General features: G+C 45.1%; 1 protein-coding gene across 1 annotated transcript in view; it reads left to right on the forward strand.

Annotated features, from left to right (window-relative positions):
* The window catches only part of rtn4r (reticulon 4 receptor), a 49,779-nt gene extending 25,449 nt beyond the window's left edge, over positions 1-24,330 (forward strand). Inside the window, exon 2 of the mRNA XM_086169713.1 lies at positions 22,127-24,330. Coding sequence (XP_086025839.1) covers positions 22,127-23,481 — 1,355 coding nt within the window. The 3' untranslated portion in view covers positions 23,482-24,330. The remainder of the gene's footprint in view (positions 1-22,126) is intronic.
* The last annotated feature ends 911 nt before the right edge of the window (positions 24,331-25,241 follow it).

Consider the following 25,241-nt stretch of genomic DNA (forward strand, 5'->3'; position numbering starts at 1 on the left):
TGACAAACTACGCAAAAAGTTCTGCAAAATGTTGCAAGATTGGGGCGACGATCAGGTTGCCGGGGCAGCAACAATGTTTCTGAAGAGAAACTGGAGGTTCGTAAGGGGTTAAGTAATTTTATCGAGGGTTAATATCTGTAAATGCCATCAAAATGATCGCGTCTCTTCTCCGCTGAAATTCACTTTCGTGGGAGGTCTTGGAACGTAACTCCCGCGAAAAGAGAGGGTACGCTGTACATTTGTTTAAAGTGGAATTAAAAAGCATTAAAATAGATCAGCTGATAGCTGCAGATACCCTGGGTTAGCATTAGGCTACCTCCTAGGAGTGCTTCCATGATCCTGATCTGCAGGAATGCACTTTCCCCCCTTGTCGCCACCCTTGGACGGCAGCAGCTGTCCGGCTCCTCTTTCCTTTTTACTAAATGAATCCACGTTCCACCGTGACGCGTGCGCGCGTTTGCGTGTGTGTTCTCGCCGCCGAATCGTTGCGCATTATTAAATCAAATCCGCTCCTGGCGAAAAACAAAATGGGGGATTTCCAGAAGAAAAATGCAATTAATGGACTGCTTTTTTTTTTTTTTTTTCCTTTCTCTCTTTCAAATAATGAATATTTCTATTAATGTGGCGCAGACTTTGATGTGGATCCACAGGCGTGCACGCCATTAGTCATGAAACTGTCTGCTCCTCGCTGTGTTTAGTCTTTCTTTTGCTATTTTTCTCCCCCCTCCCTGCACTGTAGCAGATACTTCATCTGTGCCCTTTGATGCCTGGTTGGTTTCATTATTTAATAACACACTTATAAACACAGTTATTCTCTCCGTTGTTCGGATCCTTCCGTCCCGCTCTCTTCCGGCAGCCCGAATGGCGGTGAAAACCTGGAAAGAATAAAAGAAAATAGATCATTAGCCATTCAAAGGGAGCCCCGGGATGACTCGGCCCTGACTGGAGGGGTCTGTTGAGCGCGGCAAAACACTCGTCCTAATGAGTCCGGCGCCGCTACCCACAATCCTTTGTGGATAGAAAAATAAACTTTCCTTTATTTGAGCAATGCCACGAAAAGTGAAAAAAAAGAGAAAGATAAATTCCCAAAAAAAAAAAAAAAAAAGATATGGGAGTACTTTTAAAGTTTAGATATAAAAAATGACTAATAACAAAATCATGCATATTTAGTGGTTTCTTATAAATTCATGAGGTGGTTTTGAGGTATTATTTTTATACCATAATAATCGCTTATGTCAGTCCCCGAGCTAATGGACTAGCGATGCTAGTTAGCTAGCTGATTTCTTCACACTTGCGGTTCCAGAGTTTCCCCAAAACCAGCTGCGCTTCCTGAGCATCGGCTCCACGGCGACGATGCTAAGCTAGAAGTTGCAGCTGATGGAAAGGATGCCAGTGTTTAGTTTTTTTTTCATCCAAGAGCCGACAACTTCTTCTTCTTCTTCTTCTCCTTTCGGCTTTTCCCTTCAGGGGTCGCCACAGCGAATCAACTTTCTCCATCTTACCGTCCTCCTCTCTCACACCAACTACCTTCATATCCAAAATATCCAAAATATCTATCATGAGCCGTCCCTCTGATGGGACTCATTCCTGATCCCATCCATCTCGGTCACTCCCAAAGAGAACCTTAGCATTTTCATCTCTGCAAGCTCTAGCTCTGCCTCCTGTCTTTTTATCATTGGAACTGTTTCCATGTAAAAGCCGACCGAAATCAGTGCGAATGTCGTTGTCGGCCATGTTGTTCCTGCGTGACAGACGGTCAGACGCCGGCCGTCACCAGCGGGGTGACGAATTCGGCCTCGCTCCCCCTTTCCTTCCTCCGTCTTCTTCTCTTCGACAGCTTCGACAACGTTTGACCTTGCACGTCGCCGTCGCTATTTACGTAGGTGTCGGCGTTCGCGTGCGGGCCGCCACCCGCGTGAATCTTAATCCGGAAATAACACGCCCGGGAGGGGGCTACTTAGCGTTGTGATTGAGGCCAGCCTGGACTTCTGTCATCTCGGATTAAAAACGGACCCCCCCCCTTCCCCCGATCCCCTTTCAAATGTATGTCTTTCTTCCCCTCCTTCGCTCTTTCAGCTGCTCTTCATCCTCTGCACATGCACCTCAACCCTCCCCGCCGCCCGCCTCCATTTGCGTCACGACAGGGGGCGTCGGCTTCCGATCGAATCCCCGCCAACGCCGCCGCCGACTACTTTCGTCCTCCCACGTTTTAGCTTCCTCCCCCCTCTCCCTCTTTCTCCACAATCCCACGCTCGCGCGGGAACGTTCGCCGCGTCCGCGTGTCTGCGGGTCTTTTCCGCCCGCGCTGATTGGTCGGTTTGCCGTTCGGGCGCCGGTGAAAAGGGAACAGATGGCGTGTTACGTTTCCCCCTGCAGAGAAAGTGCAGCATAATGCAAGTTGTGCTTCGTTAAAAAGTGCATCTCTTGTCGTTTGTGCGCTTCAGCAGGTGGGCCGGGCGGTAAGTCAGCAAATATCCAGCGTCTACCCGACTGCAGTACGTTATTATCATTATTTTCATCGAGTCTCACAGCCGTACATTTAGTGCCAAACATTTAGTCGGATAAGGGGATCGTGCTGCAAGCTAACGGGGAGCATCAGCCATAAAGGAATAAATCATACTTATTGTTGTAAAATCTGTGAAATATATTTGACATTCATCGAAAATACTGACTCGTGTCGAACTTTGTGCGATGCCGGTTGTCTGCTAATGCTTTCCATGTAGAGCGGGTCTCTTTAATATGATTGACAGATACACAATAGATGCTAATAGTTGGAAGCATGCATTAAAAAACAACAATGGTGGACTGTTTTTGGACAAGATATGCGATTTCGAATGGTCTCTCCCAGGGGTCGGCAACCCGCGGCTCTTTCATCCTTACACTGCGGCCCCGAGCGGTTTGGGAAGATAAATTATAAATATTTAACTGAAGTGTATTTTATTTGTGTTAGTTCCTTTTTTTAATCTAAGTTCTAAGTCGAAAGATTATTGTGATCTTGTAATAGTAAAATAAAATTATATTTCTTATCTTTCGAGGCTCATTTACCTGGTAAAGTCCCATTTACCAGGTAAAATAAATATTTATGAAGATTTTCCAAATGTTTATTTTCTATTGTTTACTGACAGTGATCTTTTCCCAATTTATTTTTTAAATTCAGGTCAAGGCTGCGCTACACGCTCTCAAAGCTTAAAATGTTCAAAATGTGTTCATTCTATAAATAAAATTTAATTTTCTCTGTAGCGCTTTGTGGATTTCATAAGCAACACAACACACACTTGTTTATACAAAGTGTAAAGGTAATAAAAAAGCATTTTATAGAGTGGTACCTTTATTTTAGACGTCAAAAATTATTTGCGGCTCCCGGTGTTTTCTTTTCCATGGAAACCGGGTCCAAAAGGTTCTTTGGGTGTTAAAGGTTGCCGACCCCTGGTGGATCCTTAGAGAAAGAGAAGGTGTCCAGATTGGAAAAAGTGGTACCTCAGAACAGGAAGCGACAGTCTTTTGGCTGGAATTTCGCCGTTCCTTGCACGTTTGAAAGTTCTCAACTTCGATCAGGATTTTGAGCCTCATCACAACCGCCGCCCCCCCCCAACATAATAAATATGTTTGTGGGAAACCGTCAGACGGAGCTTTTAGTCAAGGCCACCACCCTGGAGGGGCCAGTAACTCCCCAAGAGTCCCATCTTGCTGAGATACTGAAAAAAAAGAAGGCCGTTGAACCCATTTTATTTAAAAGCTAATTTCCTGTCATGGATTTTCAATGGCTCGCTGACATAAACACGGAGGCGGCCGCCATCTCACAACGGATCAGCGGCGTTCGCACCGAACCGGGGTGCTCAGAAACTCCAGATTAAAACCCCGCTCTTGCTAATCATAACAAAAGCCGGGGGATTAGTGGCGGGAGATGAAGTCAAGGTCCTTGCCCGCACAGCTAATTGAGCTCTCATCTCGGCCGATGCTATTAATCATAAAGAGCCGTTCATAAGGAGGCACGGGGCGCTCCCGACGTGCACTTTATTGTGAAAAGCTCGCGTCTAGATTCACGTCCGTCCCCTTACGATCAGCCGATGGGCATTGTTCCCGTCGTGTCGCCGGTGAGGGAAATTAGTTATTCGATGCATTTCGGCTTCTGGCTGTCACCTCCTAATTATTGTCGGGGAGTGATATTTGTTTGTGGGCGTGGACGCCGTGGGACTATTTCGTCGTTAACGCCCGTTCGACTGAAGGGGGAGGGCGGGGTTATCGTAAAATCGCTAATGCGGAATAGCAAACGCAATTATTTGTTAACTGCGATCGCAGCTGCTGTTGCAAGATGTGATGAAAACCCAACGGCGCAAGTTGACGAAGCCCCCCGCCCCCCCCCGCCTCCCCTCCTCTCCGCACCCTCCCCCGGCTGTATTTAATCTTTGGAAAACACACGATTAACCGAAAATTGCCGTCTCGTGACCTTTGATGGAGTTGATGTTCTCTTCCTCATCCGCCTTTACCTCCAATCCGGCGGCGGGGTTTAATTGCCCAACCCATGATGGGACGTACGAGGAAGCTCTAAAAACCTGAAACGCTCGCATCAGTATGCAGCTGTAAATTAGCATGACAGTAGCGGCTGGCTGTGTCGGGAGGAAAGCGGCGGCGGCGGCGGGCGGCGACAAGGTTACGAGCTCAGCAGAATGATTGAAATCCCTGCTGTCAGGAGATGGCTGCTCAGGTGATGTGGCAGAACGCCGTGCCTCTCTAAGCAGAAAGGAGACTTTGGGGGGGTTTTAATACGAGAGGGGATCAAGGAGGATTTCGTCCCGTGCCGCCTCTTTCTCCTTTTTCTTTTCCTCCTTGTTTTTCCCGTCGGGGTCGGGCTTTAAAAAATGCAAACGCTGAGCCGGGACGCACAAAGATGCAAAGAGTTGCATTAAAAAAAAAAACCAAACATATATTTACTTTTCATCGGTGAAGGAATATAAAATCGGACACAAACATATATTTCAAATTGTGATATTATAGAACTGCAGCTGACCTGTTTGAAAAATGTAATCGCCTAAAAACGAAACATTTTCAGATAAATAAGCCAATTTTTTCAAAAAAAAAAAAAAAAAAAAAAAAAAAAGGAAAAATCAAGTTGCTTCTGTAAAACATCGTCCAGGAATGAAGTGAAAATCCCCCGTATTTTGATATTTGATGATATTTATCTGGCGGGAAGCTGTTGTGGAGTCTCCATGTTCTCTCTGATCCAAAAACATGCAATAGGTTGATCGGGGAGCCTAAACCGGACATGACGGACAAGAGAGTGTGAATCCGTTTATCCGATATTTTGGCGATCCGAACAGTGAAAAATGACGCATGGTGAAAAGGGGCGGAAGATGTAAAGAGACGCCCGCGTGGCGTTTGGGGTTTTGAATAGAAAATTAAAGACGGACAAAATCAACGCCGCTTTTCGGAAATTCGCAAAATGACCACAAACGTGGCACGGCGGCATCTGTCCGACCGGCTCTGCCAAAAAGTGCGGAAACAGAGCCAAAGTCAGACAAATCCCCTAATCTCCGCGAACAGATCCGGCAATGTGAATACAGAGTCTGGAGGCGAGGGGGGGGGGGGGGGGATTCGGTATTTCGCAAACGACGTTTGGACTTTCCGTCAGCCGGCGCAACGGAGGAAGGACGGAGTCCGTCTTGTTGAAACTCGCTGCGTAGTTCTTGATTTATTTTTTAGCTCCTATATAAATGGTAGAAAAAAAATGCGTCGCCGTAGCACCGTAGAATGTTACCGTCCAGAAGAGCAAAACCAATAAACGGAAAATTACAGTCCAACCCAGAAATAGTAGATTTACTTAAAAGTTGCGGGTGCATTTCTAGGGTTAGTGAAATGGGAGTCGGTCGAAGTTGTTTTTTTAGTTCAAATACTCAAAATGATAAGTTTTCATCTTCGGGATTCTAAACCGGAACCCGAAGAGCGTCGGTAAACAAGAAGCAACGTCCGACATACTCGACCGAGCTGAGGTCGTTCTTTGGTCCAAAGAAAATAGTTCCCGATCAATTTCAGGAATGATTTTTGTGCTAATATTGCATTGCATTATGCACAATGGTTGCTTATCTAAATTAAGAACACCATCAGTGGATGATTAGCGGACACACACACTCACACACACAGTTTTTATCGAGTCATCATTTGTCCAAGTCTCAAGTTCCCAGTACTCATGGATCCTAATGAGGCGTTCGAGTCCCGGTCAAAAAACAGAAAAAATACGTTTTCAATGATTATCCAATCTGCAACTTTTCTTCCGGGAGGCCGGCGCCGAAGGAAAAATGACGTCCACCTGGAGCCGAACCTTTCTGCGGACTGCGAGATGTGAATCCGCCGCCCAAACCTGCTTAAGCACGACGAACCTGTCGGGTTTTTTACTTTTTTTCTGGAACACAAAGTTACCCTTTTGCTTTGTTTTGAGGAAAATGCGACGGCGCTCTCGCTCCCCCCTCCCCCGTCTTTATGAGAAAATGAGAGATTCATATAAACGAGAAGCTTGGCCTGTTGTTAAAAGGCTAAAATCTGATTTATTATCAAAAGTCAGATTAATAGTTAAATCCAACCGGCTATTTTTTTTTTTTTTTTTTTTTCGTTGAACTCCCACGTTTCTGGTATTTTGTTGCATTCAGCGGCGCATTAAGTCTTAATCATCGGACCGGGGAGTGCCGTTAAAAGCGCCCGTAATGCATTTGTATTATTCAGACGTATCAGGCCCATTAGCCGACGCGGTAGAAACGGCGTTAGCGTCACGAGCTACCGAGAGCTTACGAGCCCAAGCTCCGGGGCAAGGAAGGGGGGGGGAACAGCCGAAGGATGCGTTTTAAAAACACCAGATTTGTTTGTCTCCGGGGCTCGGATGACTCATTACCAGGGTAAGAAGCCTTGTCAGGAGGGTCGTCTCACGGTAAAACGACGCACAAAATTGCACGGGATTCCACCCGGTGAGTGGGATTGACCCCAGGGGGGTGCGTTGAGAGGGGATGACGGCTCCTGGGCGTGGACGGGACCCCGTGATGGACGCTTGACCTTTTTCCAGCTCCAGATGGGACTGATCCGCCGAGGATTCTGATGTAAAGAGCGTTGTTATCAAACCAGCAGGGGGGGGGGGGAGATAGCGCTCCGACCCGCCCGAACCAAATCCGGGCTTAAGCTAGGAGGGGTTCCCGTTTTTTTTGTTTGTTTTCCTCACTCTGTCTTTCTTATCTGAGCACCTCTGCAGGAAAAAAAAAAAAAAATCCATTTTCTTGCAGCAGACTGCTTTGTCTGCGCGGGGAGCGGCGAGACCGAGGCGGGCGGTAAATAATGCACGAGTCTTTCTCCTTTCATTCGCCCCCCTGAAAAAAAAAAAAAAAAGGTTTATTTATTAAGCCAACCGGGTCAGAGATGTTCTTTTCCATTTAGTGGAGGCAAATGACTAGAGGAGGACGATATTTCCAAAAAAAAAAACAAAAAAAAAAAGAAAGAAAAAGGAACAAAAAGTACTCCGAGGGCCCCATTATCCAAAACCGCGGCCACGGAAGCTAAAAGGAAAATCCACGTGCATGTTGACGCTGGATGGAGCGATGAAAGTCACACACTGTGTCTCTGTTGTGGAACACTGATGCGATGGCGCGGTCAGGTGTGTGTGTGTGTGTGTGTGTGTTTGTGTGTAAGCCTTTGCATGGGAGAAGAGTCAACTGGCATGTTTGCCAGACGCAGCTCTTTAGGTTGTTGTTTTTTTTTTTTTTCCGTCTGGCAGATGATACACTATTTGCAATGAAAATTGATTTTTTTTTTTTTTTTTTTGACATTTTAATTCAACTTTAAGCTCTAGAATGATGATATAGATTTACTGACATTATTTCGTATGGAATCATCCGTACAAAATTGAACAAAAGGATAAAAAAGTTTCTAAATTCAATATTAATTGAAAATACTGACTTAGATTGACTGGTCCGGGGTGAACGCCCGTGTAAACATAGAATATGAATGCAGTTTCAATTCCGATTTAAGTCTGAGGAAAATAAAACTGGCTCAAAATGACACCTTACATTAAAATGACCTAATCCTGCTCATACACAGAATGCCATTTTAGTAACAACACAATTTCTCTGATCAGAGAATTCCGTGCCATTCGCGACTGTAGTTTATATTCTTATTGCGTAACTGCTAGTTGTAACTGGCTTACCTTGAAATGCACAACGGCCGCTAACCTTGAGTATTTACCATTCCTCAGATGTCCATTTTTGTTTTCATTTCTATTATTTTACTCTGTTTATCCGTGTTTCTTTTCAGAACTATTTTCACTTCTTAGAGGTAAGATGCGGGCGTTACTACATCGATTTGTGTAATACATGTATATATATGTGTATAAATTTTTTTAATGTATATTTATGTATCTTTTTTTCGATAAAGCGGGGCAGAACACCGCGACCCCTCCGCGTCCTTGAAATAAACATACGGTGCACATACAACGAATAGAGTAGGAACTCGGTCCCTTAGCGTCCGTCTTCACAGGCTTCGGATGGAGGTGGGAGGTCTGAGATGGAGAGTGAATCACATACGTGCGGAGGCCGGGTAGATGTAAGGTCCTACACCCCACCGGTGTTGAACATCCACCCACGCTGGTTCGCAGAGGCGCCCCAAAACAGAGCCCCCACCACTATCACCACCACCACCCCCTAAAAAGATATATATTTACCAGGATTTCAGCGAGACCTCATTGCGCAACACCTCCCGAATGCATCTGCAACGTCCGCTGGAGCGGGATCCGGGTGTGGGGGACGTAGCAGGGATGGAGGAGCAGAGATGGGGAGGTGAGCGGGGCTGCAGGGGCTCCCTTGTTATCAGCCCCGATACCTTCCCTCATCGGGGTCTGACTCCGAAGATGAAAAGGGAGTGGAAGTGGGGGGGTGGAGGTGGATGCTGGGGTGTCTTTTTCAGGTCAGTGCGCCTCCAGGGCTGCCTGCACATCCAAAATAGATGAAGCTGACATGGGCTGGTTAGCGCCCGCTGCTGGTTAGCGCCGGCTGGAGGTTGGTGCCTGCTGCTGGTTAGCACCTGCTGCTGGTTAGCGCCCCCTGCTGGTTGGCGCCCATTTCTTGTTAGCACCCGCTGGTGGTTAGCGCCCGCTGGTGGTTCGCCCCTGCTGGTGGTTAGCGCCCACTGCTGGTTAGCGCCCACTGCAGGTTCATGCCTGCTGCTGGTTAGCACCTGCTACTTGTTAGCACCTACTGCTGGTTAGCGCCCGCTGCTGGTTAGCGGCCGCTGCTGGGTAGCGCCCGCTGCTTGTCAGCGCCCGCTGATGGTTAGCGCCTGCTGGTGGTCAGCGCCCATTGCTGGTTAAGGCTTGCTGCAGGTTAGCACTTACTGCAACCACCTACCCTAATTGGTTTATTTGTTAAAATTGCTCTCAGTATGGGGGGGCATTGCTGCAATGCAATATGTGCATTGCTGATGGAATTGACCGTTCGCTAATGGATGCGCGGGTACAGCTAAGAGGTGCAGTAACAGCCAATCAGAAGGTTGGCAGTTTGACGCCCGGCTCCTCCCATCCAGTTTATTCTGAGCTGGATGGCTGGAGAACCTCAGGGTCCGTTTGTGGGTGTTGTTTGAATTAGCGATACGGTATTTAGCTTTAGCTTTAGCTGAAGTGAGTACAGTATTCGTTTATCGGGGAGGTTCTATTTCGATATGTAATGATTAATGAAAATCCGCAATGTAGCACTCATATTTTAAGGTTATTATCAGTATATATTTTTAAGCTTTATGACCCTCCCCACACTTTAATTAACCTTCACCATATAATCGCTTGCTATCCTGCTGAATGAGTAGCGATCGCATGTTGATGTGAAATTGACAAGGTTAATTGTTTTTATAGAATTAAACATTTGTTTACTCTTATAGTCAATTGATTGCATACAAAATGAATGTCCTTATGTTTCCTCATGCCTGTTTATATCATTGACATTCGATTCTATTTAGCCATGATTGTTTGTACATACGTATTGTCTGTTTATACTATATGTGCTCATTAAAATTTGTAGAATAAAAAAAAAAATTAAAAAAAAGAAATTGACAAGGCGATATGCTGAATGCATGCTCGGCGCACCAGAATTATGTTTGGGTTGCTGTGCCAATCCCAGCCCAGAATACAGAACAGCATGCTTGTGATTGGTAGCTGCCCTACAACATGCTTAGTATACCATAAAATAATTTAAATGATAGATATATAAAAATAAATTTATACAGAAAATTCCTGCACTGTAGAAAAAAATCTGTGATTAAAATTGTATGGTGGAATAAAAATCTAGATTCTGCGAGTTTTCCAGACACCACCACATTTTAATTTTGGACATAAACCCTATATCTTTGGTATTCCTCATTTAGCGACAAATACTCCGCACAAGGTTGTGTCTTATAACGGAAATTCTAAAAGTGGCTCCAGGTTGATAATCTACAATATGTGCACGAGGAATGAGACAACTTTGGACACATCCAGTGAGTTTTGTTGGTACTGTTCCCCGAACGGGAGTCCAGTCCAGCTGCAGCATTCTCTCAGCTTCAGTGCCCGCGGCTGCAAATGTTACGCCGAGCCAAGCTGAGAGAATCTGTCTCCAGAAATATCATGGCACTCAGGCAAACCAGGCAAATTTTTTTTTGTATTATTTTCACAAGACAAAACAGGTAGTAGGGCTGTAATGCCAATTTTTAAACATTTTTTTATCAACTGTTTAATAATCCGCCAATAAAGGGGTAGTATACCGTCAACAGTAACAGAAGTTTTTGACTTTTGGCACCGCACAAAAGTCTTGATTTGTAATGAAGCACATGGAGTTGAAACGCAGAAAGCTGAAATTTTAAAATTAAAAGCCTCTCACTTCCGTAAGCAGCTTTGTCTTCATCCTACTTTATTGCACCAGTTTTCCTGTAAAACATCCACTGTCTTTATTTAATCAGTTAGAAGGCGACAGACTGACACAAATTAAGTTCTACATTTATTTTGATGCACGTCTTTGGAGCTTTATCACATTTATGCAGAGAGGGCTTTTTTTAGATAAATTATTCAAATGTTTTTTTAATTAATTTATATCAAATTTGATTAATTATCATTCATTTGTTAATAATTGTTTTAATTAATTAATGCAAGATCTCAACAACAGAGCTTATTGAGTTTTATTTCCCAGGATGATTAGTTGGGTTCACCTTCAGTCAAAAGGGAGTCAAGGAGGACAGTTTTGAGTGTTTTCTGCATTTGAGAGACATCCCAAATGAGGATATTATGGGGTTGCAGAGATACAAGATGGGCTTAACATTCATTCGCTAACTTAACCTAGCAAGACGGAGTTTAAAGTAAGCTAATTGCATAATGTTTTAATCATACGGCCACTGATGCTGAGTTATGCTAGTCCTGCAATCCTAATATAAGCTTGTTTGGGGAAGCAGTTTTGGAAGATTTCTCAATTTTTTTTTTTTTTTACCCTTCAAATTTCTACGCTTGAGCTAATTATTATGTCGCACAGTAACAGTATATATCACCAGCCTTAATTAATGTATTTCTTTCCACCACCTGCTCACAAAAGGGAATAATCCAAATGTCTAATCCTGTGGGAATGACCTTACACATCACCCAAGTGTAAGTGTGTTGTTAGCAGCCATGCTAAAGTAAGTCAGCTAAAGAGGCTAAGCAGCACACACACACACACACACACACACACACACATTCACGTCAGACATGTGCTGCAGGAGCTACCCTCGTTTATTTTCTCTCCAGCCATGTGGAGATAAGATAAAGCTTTATACACTCTAAGCAAAATCGCTTGGCTGCACTACTGACATCCAGCACGCCACCAAAACCCAAAGTAGGGCATTTCAAATATTTTGCTTTTCTGTGGTTCGAGCAGAGCAAGCTTGCAGGCCTACACTCACACACACACACACATACTCACAACCTAACACAAACACATTGACACACAAACTTGTGCCTGGTGCACGCTTCCATTATTTCCGTCTTACATAGCTTGGTGATATGCATTTTACTTTGCTTCACATGAGAAATCACCAGGGCAACGCAGCAGAACCTCACCGGTTCAGCTCAACAGCAGTGTCTCTATCTGACGTGTGAACGAGAGGGTGAATGGTTGTATGTTTAGCATTTCCGCCGGCTTTTTGTGTTGTCGTGTTGTAGCCTAGCGACAGTCGTCCATAAGTGCACTATGTTGTTTACATCTTTCATCATTGTATTCACCTGTTATAATTCTTTTTGGTGCTCTTTTTAAGTTAAAACGTGCTGTGATAGTGGTGTTAGGAAGTTAAGTTCCTTTTTTTATGATTTTCTTTCTATTTTTTCAGTAAGCTAGCCCTCATTATGGCTGCTAATAATAACGGAGTTGAGAATTACAGCCGATCCGAAACAGGAAATAATAGCTAAGTGTGTGTCATAGATCTCTCCAAGCACTACGACACTACAAGTCAACCATCTGTACAATCCTGAAGAACAAAGATGCGCTAAAGACACAAAAATCTTAGAAGAAGCAGAAAAGTTGTTGTTTGCGTGGATTAATGACAGACAGCTTGCTGGAGATAGCATTAGCGTTTGCATGCAAAAGTACAAGTGCTTGCAAGAAGAGAAAAAACAGCAAAAACACAGTGATAAGTAAGGTCGCCTTGAATTCTCTCTCTGTATTTCTGCCACAAATAAGCCCACAAAAAGTGTCAAAAGAGTTCACACTGTTGGGAAAAAATGTGAAAAAATCTATTCGGTTCGCGAACAGTCAAAGAACTAATTAAATTCGGATGCTGAGGTTCAACTCTGTGTCTATTTGCGTTCACATTTCTATGGCATTCATTCTGAGGAAACATGTACAAGAACCATTGACTAAATATTATGTGATGTTATATTAATTCATACTCCATTGTGTTTAATTGTTAAAAACAATCTTTTGCTATTTTTTCATTGTTTACTCACGCGGCTGTTTTAGGAATTAAAAAGGAAACCATGAGTAACTTAGCAAATTAGTCCCTTTGGCAGAAATGATCGGGTAGTTTTGCACAAAAAAAAAAAAGAAATTAGCATTGTGTACATTTACAATGTAGAAGAGATTAGTGCAAATGAAAAATTAAAGTATTCATCCCCAATCCCCTGTATCCCGTATAAATGCTGCATTCTGAGTGCCAAAAATATAATTTTGCACATGGCCGGCATACCCAAACGAGGACTGGCTCATTAAACCACTTTTAACGCTGTTATTGCAAACTAGTCAAAATGAAAAGTAGCATTTTAAAGTCGGGGCCGAGTCGACCCGCTCCATAAACAAGTGCGAAATTCTGTCCGAATAATAAAAATAAAAAGGAAATAATTCCAGCCCCGTTCCAACGAGAAATTGAAATCCAACACGGGTCGGCATCCATAGGAAACCTGGAGGAGGTCAAAGGTCAGAGGTCCAACCTTATAGGATTCTTATTAATAATATAACAAGAAGTTATTTGTAAAACAGACGTCTCTCAGTAGATAGAACTTGTACTTTGGCAGGTTGGTGTTGTTGTTGGATTTTTGCAGCCAAGTACAAGTATAAGTATAAGTACAAGTGCCGGAGCAGAAGCAGAGTGATTGAATATTTAATGTATTCCACGCTGGAGAAGTCTGTGGTTGTCAGGCACCACGCAACCTTGAATGATGTCACTTCGAGTGACAATTTCAGTAAGTGTGTGTGTGTGTGTGTGTGTGTGTGTGTGGGTGGGTGTCCCTCAGAGGGTCAATGGTAATTCGATGGTACGCGTTGAAAGGGAGAACTCTTCACTTCCACTTTCCCGTCCAATTTTTCAGCAGTCAAGCCGGGATTCGATCCGACGGCCCCCTGATTGCCCGGCTCGCCCGGCTCGCCGCCGGAACGCCGCCATTCCGCCGATGATTGTTCACACTGTCGCTCCGACGGTCGGACATGACAGCTTGTCGACCCGTCGCAGAGCCAGATGTGTTTACTCTGATTTCACCTGTTATGCAGATTTGCATATATGTATACACATATCTGTGTGTGTCTGTGCACATCATATTTATATATATATATATATATATATATATATATATATATATGTGTGTGTGTGTGTGTGTGTGTGTGTGTGAGTATATATATATATATGCAGGACTGTCTCAGAAAATTAGAATATTGTGATAAAGTTCTTTATCTTCTGTCATGCAATTACAAAAACAAAACTGTCATACATTCTGGATTCATTACAAATCAACTGAAATATTGCAAGCCTTTTATTATTTTAATATTGCTGATGATGGCTTACATCTTAAGAAAACTCAAAAATCCTATCTCAAAATATTAGAATATCACAAAAAGTCATTTTGTTTTTTTTAATGGCATTACAGAAGATAAAGAACTTTATCACAATATTCTAATTTTCTGAGAAAGTCCTGCTCAAAAAAATAAAGGGAACGCTAAAATAACACATCCTAGATCCGAATGAATGAAATCTTCTTATGAAATACTTTGTCTTCTTTACATTGTTGAATGTGCTGACAACAAAATCACACAAAAATGATCAATGGAAATCAAACGTATGAACCCATGGAGGTCTGGATATGGAGTCACACTCCAAATTTAAGTGGAAAAACACACTCCAGGCTGATCCAACGTCGACGAAATGTCCTTAAAACAAGTCAAAATCAATCAGTTTTGCTTCCTAAGTGAACAGTTTGATTCCACAAAAGTGTGTTCTGAGTTACATTCACACTATTTTTGAGCAGTATATATATCTCAAAATCTTTGTACTTAAGACCATAAGACACTTTACAGCCTTGACTTGTTACTTTGACACTTTATAGTTTTATTTGTATTTCTTATTCTCCCCCCTATTTTTTACTGTTTGTACAATTTCCTACTATTATTTATTATTGTCATGTTTTACTTGAAACTCTGGCCAGCAATTTCCTTGGGGATAAATAAAGTGTTTCTTATTCTTATTATTCTTATATAGATGTATTCATAAGCCTGTTTTGACGCGCACACACATACACCCCCCCCCCCCCCCCACACACACACACACACATACACACACCACACTTGTATCCCGACCTCTGGTTCCCTCAGTTATTCATAAACCATCTGCTCGGACAAGTGCGGCGTCAGATGTGTGTCGAACAGGACCTCAGCCGCCCCCACCCTCGCTTCTCTCCATCTTGTAATTGTGTCCTCGTGTGCACGGCGGGCCGATACTGACGCCCGTGGCTCACCGAGTAACAGTCCGCCGTGTCCTAAATATCCCGTTTGATCTGATGTGTGCATCTTTATTTAAGATCACGGCATCTGGTTCATCAATGTTGTAAGGGGAGGGTGTTAGCTTGTTTGTTGTGAGTATGTGTGAGTGTGTGTGTGTGTATGTGTGTATGCTCACACACACATAGTGTCTCTACTGCACCGCCGTCGGCGTGCCCCTCAATAATTGGATTGGAAACGGCGTGAACGATTGAACGTGCGCTCCAGCGTCACGCGGCAGTTTTTATTTCCCAAATACAAACTTTTATATTTTCTCTCTCTCTCGCCCTCTCTAAGGCCTGTAGAGGAATAAAAAAAAAAAAGAGAGAAAAGAAAGTTTCGAAGAAATCTGAAATCCGAATTTCAAATGAAATGCAATTCCCAGAGTTTTAATCCAAACCTTTTCATGACTGAAGCGCATCGAAAGCAAGCGGCGCTAATTAGCTTGTTATTAGCAACCGTCCGGCGCTGATGTGCCGGAGAGCTGTCGTGGGTAAACAAAATAAATATGTCAAAAAAGAAAAATGTATTCTGGCGCAGGGGTCGGTGCTTCACAGCCAGAAGGTCCCTGGTTCCAAGAAGCCTCTTTGTTTTCGGGCAACTTTTGCAATGATGGCTAAGGTGACCCATTAGGTAAATTAACAGGTCACAATTAACTCAATTAACGTTTGTCTTGTTAAAATTACACAGCAATACAACTTGCAACCAAGTGAAGGCTAGTGAAATTATTTACATTAGGGGAGTCAAACTAATCTTGGTCCGGGGGCCACATACGGCCCTAATTTGATGTCAAGGGGGCCGGACCAGTAAAATCATTAAATCCAAATTTTTCCTTTATTTTAGTGTAAAGGAGGTAAACAGGTAAATTATAAAAATCTTTATAGGTAATGAACTGTCCCTCTAAAAAATACATGACAAATTAATATCAAAAATGACTATTGAAAAAGAATTGATGAAATTACACCCTAAAAGTATTGTTGAGCTATAGAGAAAATCTAGAATTTTATTAGAAAACTGATTAGTATCATGTATAAGAGGAAGTCTTATCTTTACAATGCTAATGCTGGCTATTCTGGTTATTAAATCAATCTATTTAATTTTGCCGTTTTTTTTTTTTTTTGTTTGCTATCCTTTTTGTGTTTTTTTTTTATAGAAATAAGGAAGGAAAAAATTGTTTCAATAATGACGTCACCATCTTGTTCAATCATTTTGTTTTCAAATTTTGAAGCAAAAAATACATTGTAAAATTTATTTCATTTTTTCCTTGCCCGTTTTTTTTTTTTATGAAACTCACTGTATAAAACCCCTGATGCATGTGAGAAAAAAAAACGCGCGGGCCGTACTGACACAAAGATTTGATTTCAGGCAGTGGGCCACAAAATATTGTCCCGCGGGCGGCGTGTCTGAGACCCCTGATCTACATTGACCACAATGGATCGGCCAAAACGTAGTGACCAAAACACGTACGGGCCGAAAAAAAGGATTTCATATGAAAGTCTGAGAGAACTCGGTGTGATTTCAACCTGACTGAAAATCTCCCAAAAAGGGAGTGATTGGACTGATTGGACTTTCCATCCAGAGGCGGCTTCGGCGGTAGAAGTTGATTTCCCTCCAGGAACACGTGTGAATGAAAGTATCTCTTCATGACGCTTGTATGTCTCCATATGTGCAGGATAAGCCCCACAGATGATGAATGAATGGATGCTGTCATAGTCAATATTTTAGATAAAATGAAATAATAATAAAATGTCTGACTCGCTGTGTTCGGCAAGTGCCTGAAAGCGAACCCCCTGTTTTTTTTACGATCAACTTTGGCCGCCAAGGTTCCTCTGGCTGACGTCCCTCTGAACGTCCTTCAGCTTTTCATTGGAACCATTTTTTTTTTATTTCAAATGTTGTTGCATGACGGTCATACCAGAATTCATTTTAAGAAAACCTCTTTTTTTTTTATCAACTTTTTTTTTTTAGTAAATAATGATTGGTTTACTCACTCAGTTCAAGGGCCCCATTTTTTTTTAGGATATTTTCTTTTTTCTCTTGTAAGAATGATATCCCGCCGAGGCAAAACAAAATTTTAGATTTGCCGGGAAAAACCTGAACTAGTAGTCAAAAAAACAAAAATTGTAAATTTTATTTATTTTATTTATATAATATATTTTATTTATATTGTTATATTTTGACTTATTTTATTTTATTGTAAATTGTATTTTTTCATCAAACGATTTTCATTTTCTCTGCATGCACTGGACATACAGGGGAATCGAGAAGACGTTTTTCACATTTCTAGGGCTGTGAGACCAATCAAAAGATTGGGAACAAAAAGTACAAAGATTCGAGTGGAAATATATAGTGTGTTTATTTCGGTAAGTGCAAAAAATAAACAGGGCCACCCAAAAGTGCTCTCAGCTGCTCTGAACTGCAACATATTAGGAGGGAAAACAGCGCCACAGAAAAACACCCCAAAACAACGACCTCCAGGGACACAACACTTGAAATTAATAACATAACAATACTAACAGAGTGCGAATGAAACAGTAAAGTGCACTACAGTCAACATTAAACTGTGAAGTCGTAAAGTATAAAGAGATGTATAGGCTTCCAAATTTAATTTGTTCTTTGATTCTGTTCACAAATCGAATTATTTGCGAACCGAATCAATATTTCCCATTGAAATCAATGTAAATCCGCTCTCCAGCCCGACCACATACTGTACTCTTTTGACACTTTTTAAGGGTTTATTCGTGGGAAATACAGAAAGGGAATTCGAGACGACCTTAATTATTACTGAGTCTCTGGTGTTCTTTCTCTTCTTCTCTCTTCTCCCAACATGTGGTAATACGATGCAAGGGGCCACCGTTAGCGAGCGGGGAAATAAAAATAAAAATTGGGGACGGAACTGACACTCAAACGGATGCCAACAAAGACGGGGAGGGTTTTTTTTTACGCCGCCGGCCGGGGAAAACGGGGCCTTCGCACGCGACGTGTCTACGAAAATAGCCTGTTAATGAATAGACAGCAGCCAGGGGTCGATGGCGGTGGTTGGAGATGGCAGGGGAGATGCGTGAAGCGTGCCGTATGATAAAATATTGCTATTGTTAGAGATGTATAGGCTTCCAAATTTAATTTGTTCTTTGATTCTGTTCACAAATCGAATTATTTGCGAACCGAATCAATATTTCCCATTGAAATCAATGTAAATCCGCTCTCCAGCCCGACCACATACTGTACTCTTTTGACACTTTTTAAGGGTTTATTCGTGGGAAATACAGAAAGGGAATTCGAGACGACCTTAATTATTACTGAGTCTCTGGTGTTCTTTCTCTTCTTGCCAGCTCTTGTACTTTTGCATGCAAAAGTAAAGCCTTCTTGCATATGAGACCCTTGCTAACGCTATCTCCAGCAAGCTGTCTGTCATTAATCCAAGCTAACAATAACTTTTCTACTTCTTATAAGACTTTTGCTTGGTTGACGTAGCCCCCCCCCCCTTTAGCCACATCGGCCGTCTTTAACACATCTTTGTTTGTCATGATTGTACAGACGGTTGACTTCGCCGTGTCGTCGTGCTTGGAGAGATCAAAAACACCGACGCCGCGTTCACGTTTAGCTACTATTTCCTGTTTCAGATCAACTGCAACTCTTAACATCCCTATCACATCCAGTTTTTGGGGAGCCATAATGAGGCTTACATACGGAAAAAAGTGAAAAAAAAAAAGCATTAAAACAGGAGGACACAACGACGTAAACGATACGAAGCGCTACGTGCCGCGGCTGCTACGCCACGACACGGGACGCCTGTGATTTTGTTTGTTTGTGTGTTCGTGCTTGTTCGCGGCTCGATCCAAATCCGCAGATCAGATCAGACGCGTTCGTCACAAATATTCCGAAGAGACAAACAACCATTCGCTTTCTCATTGATAGTTGGGCGCGTACCGCCGATCGCCCTCTCAATCGCGGTAAACACAAGCGTGTGTGTTCAGAGTAGAGGGCACTCGGCGGCGGCGGGGCCCCCGGCGCTAGCAGGGCGGTTCCCGACAAAGACACTCGTCCGCTCTTAAGCGGAGCGGTGATCGCCGGCGTACGGGGGCCGTATCTCCGGGACGACGGCGGGCCGAAACAGGAAGGCGGCGCTCGGAGGCGTGTTTTGACACCGCAGATAGAGGAAGATTAAGTGTTGAAACCAAAGCTGGCAGAAGAAGATAAGGGATGGATTTTTTTTTTTTTCCTTCCCACCCTCCCCGGAACCTTGATGTTGCATTTTTTTTTTTTCTGTTGTTTTCTGTCAAAAGTAGCTCCACACACTCACATATACACACACACACACACACACATACTTGTAGCCGCTATAAACTGGGATTCAAAAAGGCATAAGATCGGAATGGATAAAAAAAACATCCTAGCTTAGGATGCTGCTTTTTTTTTTTTTTAACGTCGTCCCGGCGGATGGGACGTGAAATATCTCCCAACATGTGGTAATACGATGCAAGGGGCCACCGTTAGCGAGCGGGGAAATAAAAATAAAAATTGGGGACGGAACTGACACTCAAACGGATGCCAACAAAGACGGGGAGGGTTTTTTTTTACGCCGCCGGCCGGGGAAAACGGGGCCTTCGCACGCGACGTGTCTACGAAAATAGCCTGTTAATGAATAGACAGCAGCCAGGGGTCGATGGCGGTGGTTGGAGATGGCAGGGGAGATGCGTGAAGCGTGCCGTATGATAAAATATTGCTATTGTTAGGCGGCGCCGACCGGGGGGTTTGGGGTTGGGGTGGGTCGGGGGGTGGAGGGGGGGGCGCCGCGATGCGGAAAGAGCGGGGAGTCCTGACAGCTTTCCGGTGGCAGCCTTGACGGCCGAGCAGGGAGATTGGAGGGAAAGTGCAGCGGAGGGCTGCTGTCAGGCCACGCCAGAGCTCCGTTTAACAAGGTCCAGAGATGAGCCGCACACAACCCGTTGCCGGGGAATGTGAAGATGGAGGGAAGGGGCGAGGAGGAGGAGGAGGAGGGGGGGGTCGGAGTAAGCCTCATGCATTTTTTCCGAGCCCTCTCCACGCTACCTGTCACGGCTGCGGGGCCTGGGATTCCGCGTCGATCGGAGATCCCGGGGAGTTTCCGGATGAGGGCCTGTCGTGGCGAGCCGATATATATCCGGAACGTCCCGTTGATGCTTTGACGCTCGCTCCTCTACCCCCCCACCACCCCCCCGCCTCCACCTCCTCCGCCTCCCCCCCCGACCGATGCATAGACTCAGGTTTCACCTCAGCCTCCCCGCCCTCTGGCGGTTTCTGGAATACCCGACGCTCTTTGCACACAGGCAGCAATAATTAATGTGAGCAAATGCAGAATATGCCTGATTTTAAACATGGCTGTCTGCGGGGTATACACACACACACACACACACACACGACTTTTGATTTATATATTCATTTTCAAACCTCGCCCCGAGCTGTACCACACCCATGGTATCGCTCGTCAATGATTCAGAATAAGCTGAAGGCCCCCCCCCACCCTCCTGTTGCGCCGTCAGCCTCTCAGCCATCCAACTCAATGAGCAAACGCTATCATTCATTCATTATCTGGGGTGCCTCTTTCAGTTGTCATTAGCCAAGAGGCGGGATTAATGATAATAATTTAATCTCCAAATTCATTGTCTGCATTTAACCCATCATGGATGAAGGGTCGGTTACTTGAGGATACATAGAGGCTAGCGGTGTAAAAAAAAAATCGATATGTATCGATATATCGATCCGACAGCTGACGATCCGATGCATCGACACGTCGATCCATGTATGCATTTTACCTGTCTATTTTCAGTCTGCTCTGAGGCGTAATTCTCACTCCGTGCTGCGGGTGGCGGTAACCTACTTTGTCTCCACCTACTTCACTCCCCTTACCCTCTTTCAGCACAGTCTTTCAGCGGACACACCCTCTTTGGCATAGCACTCGCATTTAAACATTCGGGAGGCGGACATTGATATGGCTGAGAAGGACGCGGACTTACACACTCCTGTAGGTTTAAAATCGTTCGTGTGGAAGTATTTCAGCTTCCGCAAAAACGGGAAAGAATTGGTAAAGGATGTGGCGATATGCAAAGAATGTCGAATTGAAGTTAGCTACCGTGGCAACACTTCTAATTTGTCGGCTCACCTGAAAAGACGGCACGGTGTTGTTGAAGACGAATGTTCAGAAAAAGCACAGCGCCCCGCCCGGCTGAGTACATTTTTCCCACAAAAGTTACCGAGCAGTTCGAAAAGGGCCAAAAACATATCGTATTAAAAAAATCGTATCGAATCGAATCGTGGGTCATTTTTAAGTATCGAAAAAAAAATCGAATCGATCGAATCGTTGCCATGAGAAATCGAATCGGATGGAATCGTCATGATGGCTCTGATTTACACCCCTAATAGAGGCGTACAATCCACTCGAGTCAAATGCAACCCTCTTATTCATGCATCTTGGTAATTTAGGGTCCCCCGTTCAATCCGCAGTGCGTTTTTTTTGTTTTTCCGGAAGACACTGGGAGAACGTGGAGCCTCCGATTTGAAAGTCCCCGTTATGAATCCACCCGGGAACCTTCCCGCACTCACCGCCTCGCCTCGGTCCTTTCGGCACCGGCTGATTCTACATCGACGTCCGCCCGCGACGCTTCAACGCCGCGTCTCTTGGGTCGCTCGGGGATCAGGTGCGTCCCCGGATCCGGATCGGTCCTAGAAGAGACGGTTGACTCAGAGGTTTCTTTCCTTCGTAGGAAAGAAACAAAACAGTCTGGGTTTCCTTTTCGGTGGTTTCTTTTCTGATCGTATCCCGATCGGGCGAACGCGTCTCGATGTCCGACTTGTTAACGAAGCGCGGCGTCTTGTCTCTGTCTTCCCCGCAGGGGGGCGACTCCTGTTCCTGGCGATGTGGCTGAACCTCGTGCCTCGGACGGACGGCTGCCCCGCCAAGTGCGCCTGCTACAGCGAGCCCAGGCCTTCGGTGGCCTGCCAGCAGCAAGGACTGTTTTCCATCCCCACCGAGATCCCCGTGCGGAGCCAGCGGATATTCCTCCAGAGCAACAAGCTGACGGTGGTGAGGTCCACCAGCTTCAGCTCCTGCCACAATCTCACCGTCCTCTGGCTCTACTCCAACAACATCACCTACATCGAGGCGGGCGCCTTCTACGGCTTGGAAAAACTGGAGGAGTTGGACATCGGCGACAACGGCAACCTCCGCACCATCAGCCCCACGGCCTTCCGGGGCCTGACCAAGCTGCACACCCTCCACCTGCACAGGTGCGGCCTGTCCGAACTGCCCGTGGGGGTTTTCCGAGGAATGTTCTCCTTGCAGTACCTTTACCTGCAGGACAATAACATTTTAACCCTGCATGACGACACTTTCCTGGACCTCGACAACCTCACCTATCTCTACCTTCACAACAACAAGATCAAGATGGTGACGGACAACATGTTCCGCGGTTTGATCAGTCTGGACCGGCTGTTGCTGCACCAGAACCGCGTCATTTACGTCCAGCCCAGGGCCTTCGCGGACCTGGTCAAGCTGAAGTCGCTCTTCTTGTTCTTCAACAATCTCACGGTCTTGACCGGGGAGACCATGGACCCCCTGGTGTCGCTCCAGTACTTGCGCCTCAACGGGAACCAGTGGATCTGCGACTGCCGGGCGAGGACCCTCTGGGACTGGTTCAAGCGCTTCAAGGGCTCCAGCTCCGAGTTGGAGTGCAGCGCGCCCAAGCTCCTGGCCGGCAAGGACCTGAAGCGGCTGAAAAGCGAAGACCTGGACGGCTGCGTGGAGACGCCCCAGATCCAGACCAACCTCTTCAGCTCCACCGAGAATCCCCTGGTGGACTTGATCCCCCGGTGTTGCCTGGGAGATAACGACAAGTCGTCCATCCTGTCCGGCAAGAGCCGGCAGATCACCAACAATCCCCTGAAGGAGAAGGAGAACATGTCCAAGACGAAGCACAAGGAGGCCGAGAGAACGAAAAACGAGACCCAGCATAAGCAGAACGACGGGCCCCTGGGAACCTTGTCCAACACCCTGGACAAGTCTTTGGAAAACCTAAACCCCGACCTTATAGACAATCTAGAATCGTCCACAGCCTCGAACAAAAAGAAAAAGAAGTGTTCCAAAAAGCCCAGGTCGGACAGCCACTGCATCAAAAGCCGGAGCTCCGCTTTACAAGCGCTGCGCCTTCTCTTCGTTCCCGCTGTCTGGATATCTCTCGCCATGTCTTAGGACTCCCGGCGCCGCCCTAGGTTTTTGGGACTCAATGGGGTGGGGGGGGGGGATCGTTGATGCTCACGACAATGACGGCGCCGAGGATGCGGTGACTTCGGCGGAACGGGACAGGCGGCGACCGGAAGGGTGGGGAATGGAAAAAAAAAAAGCGGAAAAAAAAAAATCGGAAAGGAGGAGTCGCGTCCAGCCCCGTGCGGGTGGCGCCAGACAATAACGAAGATGATAGATACATTTAACAATGGATGCCTTTACAGAACACTACAGATCTAATGTATATAACGAATCGGTGCCCAGAATTGTTTGTTCTCTATGTACTTAACTGTACTGTGTCTAAAAGCTACACTTCGGAGACCACCTCCCCCCCGTCCCCGTCTCCCCGTCCCCCGACCCTTTTTACCTTCTCGGAGGCTTTTACGAGACGAGCCCGCCCGGACGACGCTGAAGGCGGCGACGACGTCGTCGACGTCGAAAGGGAGAGCGAGAGAATCAGGCACACAAAGAATGTTGGATCCGTTTAATTAAGATACAAAAGAAAGAAAGGAAAAAAAAAAAAAAAAAAAAGAAATCCCTTCATAATTTATTCAGAGTGATGCATTTGTTGGGTAACGTTATGTTTATTTTTCCATGTTTATAAAAAAAAAAAAAAAATGACACCCCCCCCCCCGACCACGCCTCCCCCCCCACCAGATTTTGAGTTCTATTTTCCCCGAGAGGAGAGGGTACATGCGCCGCATCTACCAACCGAATGCCGTCAATTTGTTTATCGCAATGGAACCATAAATATGCATTTTATTTTAACTTGTGTACAAGTATGAATATATTATGAATAAAAGTTCTTATTTCGTAGAGACGACGACGACGCTGTGATGTTTTCGAGCGACCGATGGTAAAAAGGGGCGGTTTTTTTCGAAGCGTTTTTACGGCTAACCGAACCCGACTTGGGGTTCGGCGTCCGAGGGAACCTCCGATTCTGATTGGAGGGCTGACGGAGGCTCCAGCGGATAAAGGTTTGCCAATTCGTAATTGGATTTAAAAGAAAATGCACTGTAATCCGATAGATCTGCAATAAATCTTTCTATTTGAATTACCTTTTTTTTTTTTGTTTGCAGATCTGGCCAGACCTTTTGGAGAAAATGGTTTATTCCAGCGTGCAGACGTTAGTAGGGCTGTGCGGCGAATCAATCATGGATATAATAGAGTGACTGTGCGTAACAGAATGATTAAAATATGAGATTTACCCCCCCTCCCCTTTCGAGCAAACCTCAAACGGCTCTTTTTTTTTTTTCCGTTCTGAAAAAATCCAACAAATAATTGATCGCGCCGTGTGATCCATTTCGAGACAAGGTCAACAGCCGGTGTCGAGGTGCAACCCCCTCCCTCCGCCTCGCCGCTGCATATTCAGCAGGCTCGGACGGCTGCGGCCGCCGGCACCTCCGGGAAGAAGCAGCATGTGATTAGATCTGGTTATGTATATTGCAAACGCTGCCATATTCTTCATCATTTTGAGTGAATCATTAAACTGTAATTGAAAATCCCGCGGGGTGGAGGGGCGTGGGAGGAGGTTCGAAACCGACACTTTAAATCACAACTCCCGACTTTTGAGAGAAGATGAGGCACCTGGAGGCATTCTAATAAGTCCCGCTCTGAATCCCAAACCAGGTGCGGGGATGATTCGTTCGGAATCGTCACCTTGCACCTGTTGTCGGGCCGAATCCTCCGCCCAAACCGGGGTCCGGCCCCCTCCTAGGAGCCCTTAA

The sequence above is a fragment of the Fistularia commersonii genome, chromosome 22, assembly GCF_037954325.1.
Source record: "Fistularia commersonii isolate RoL2024-O1a breed Wild chromosome 22, RoL_Fcom_v1.0, whole genome shotgun sequence".
In the NCBI taxonomy this organism is placed as follows: Eukaryota; Metazoa; Chordata; class Actinopteri; order Syngnathiformes; family Fistulariidae; genus Fistularia; species Fistularia commersonii.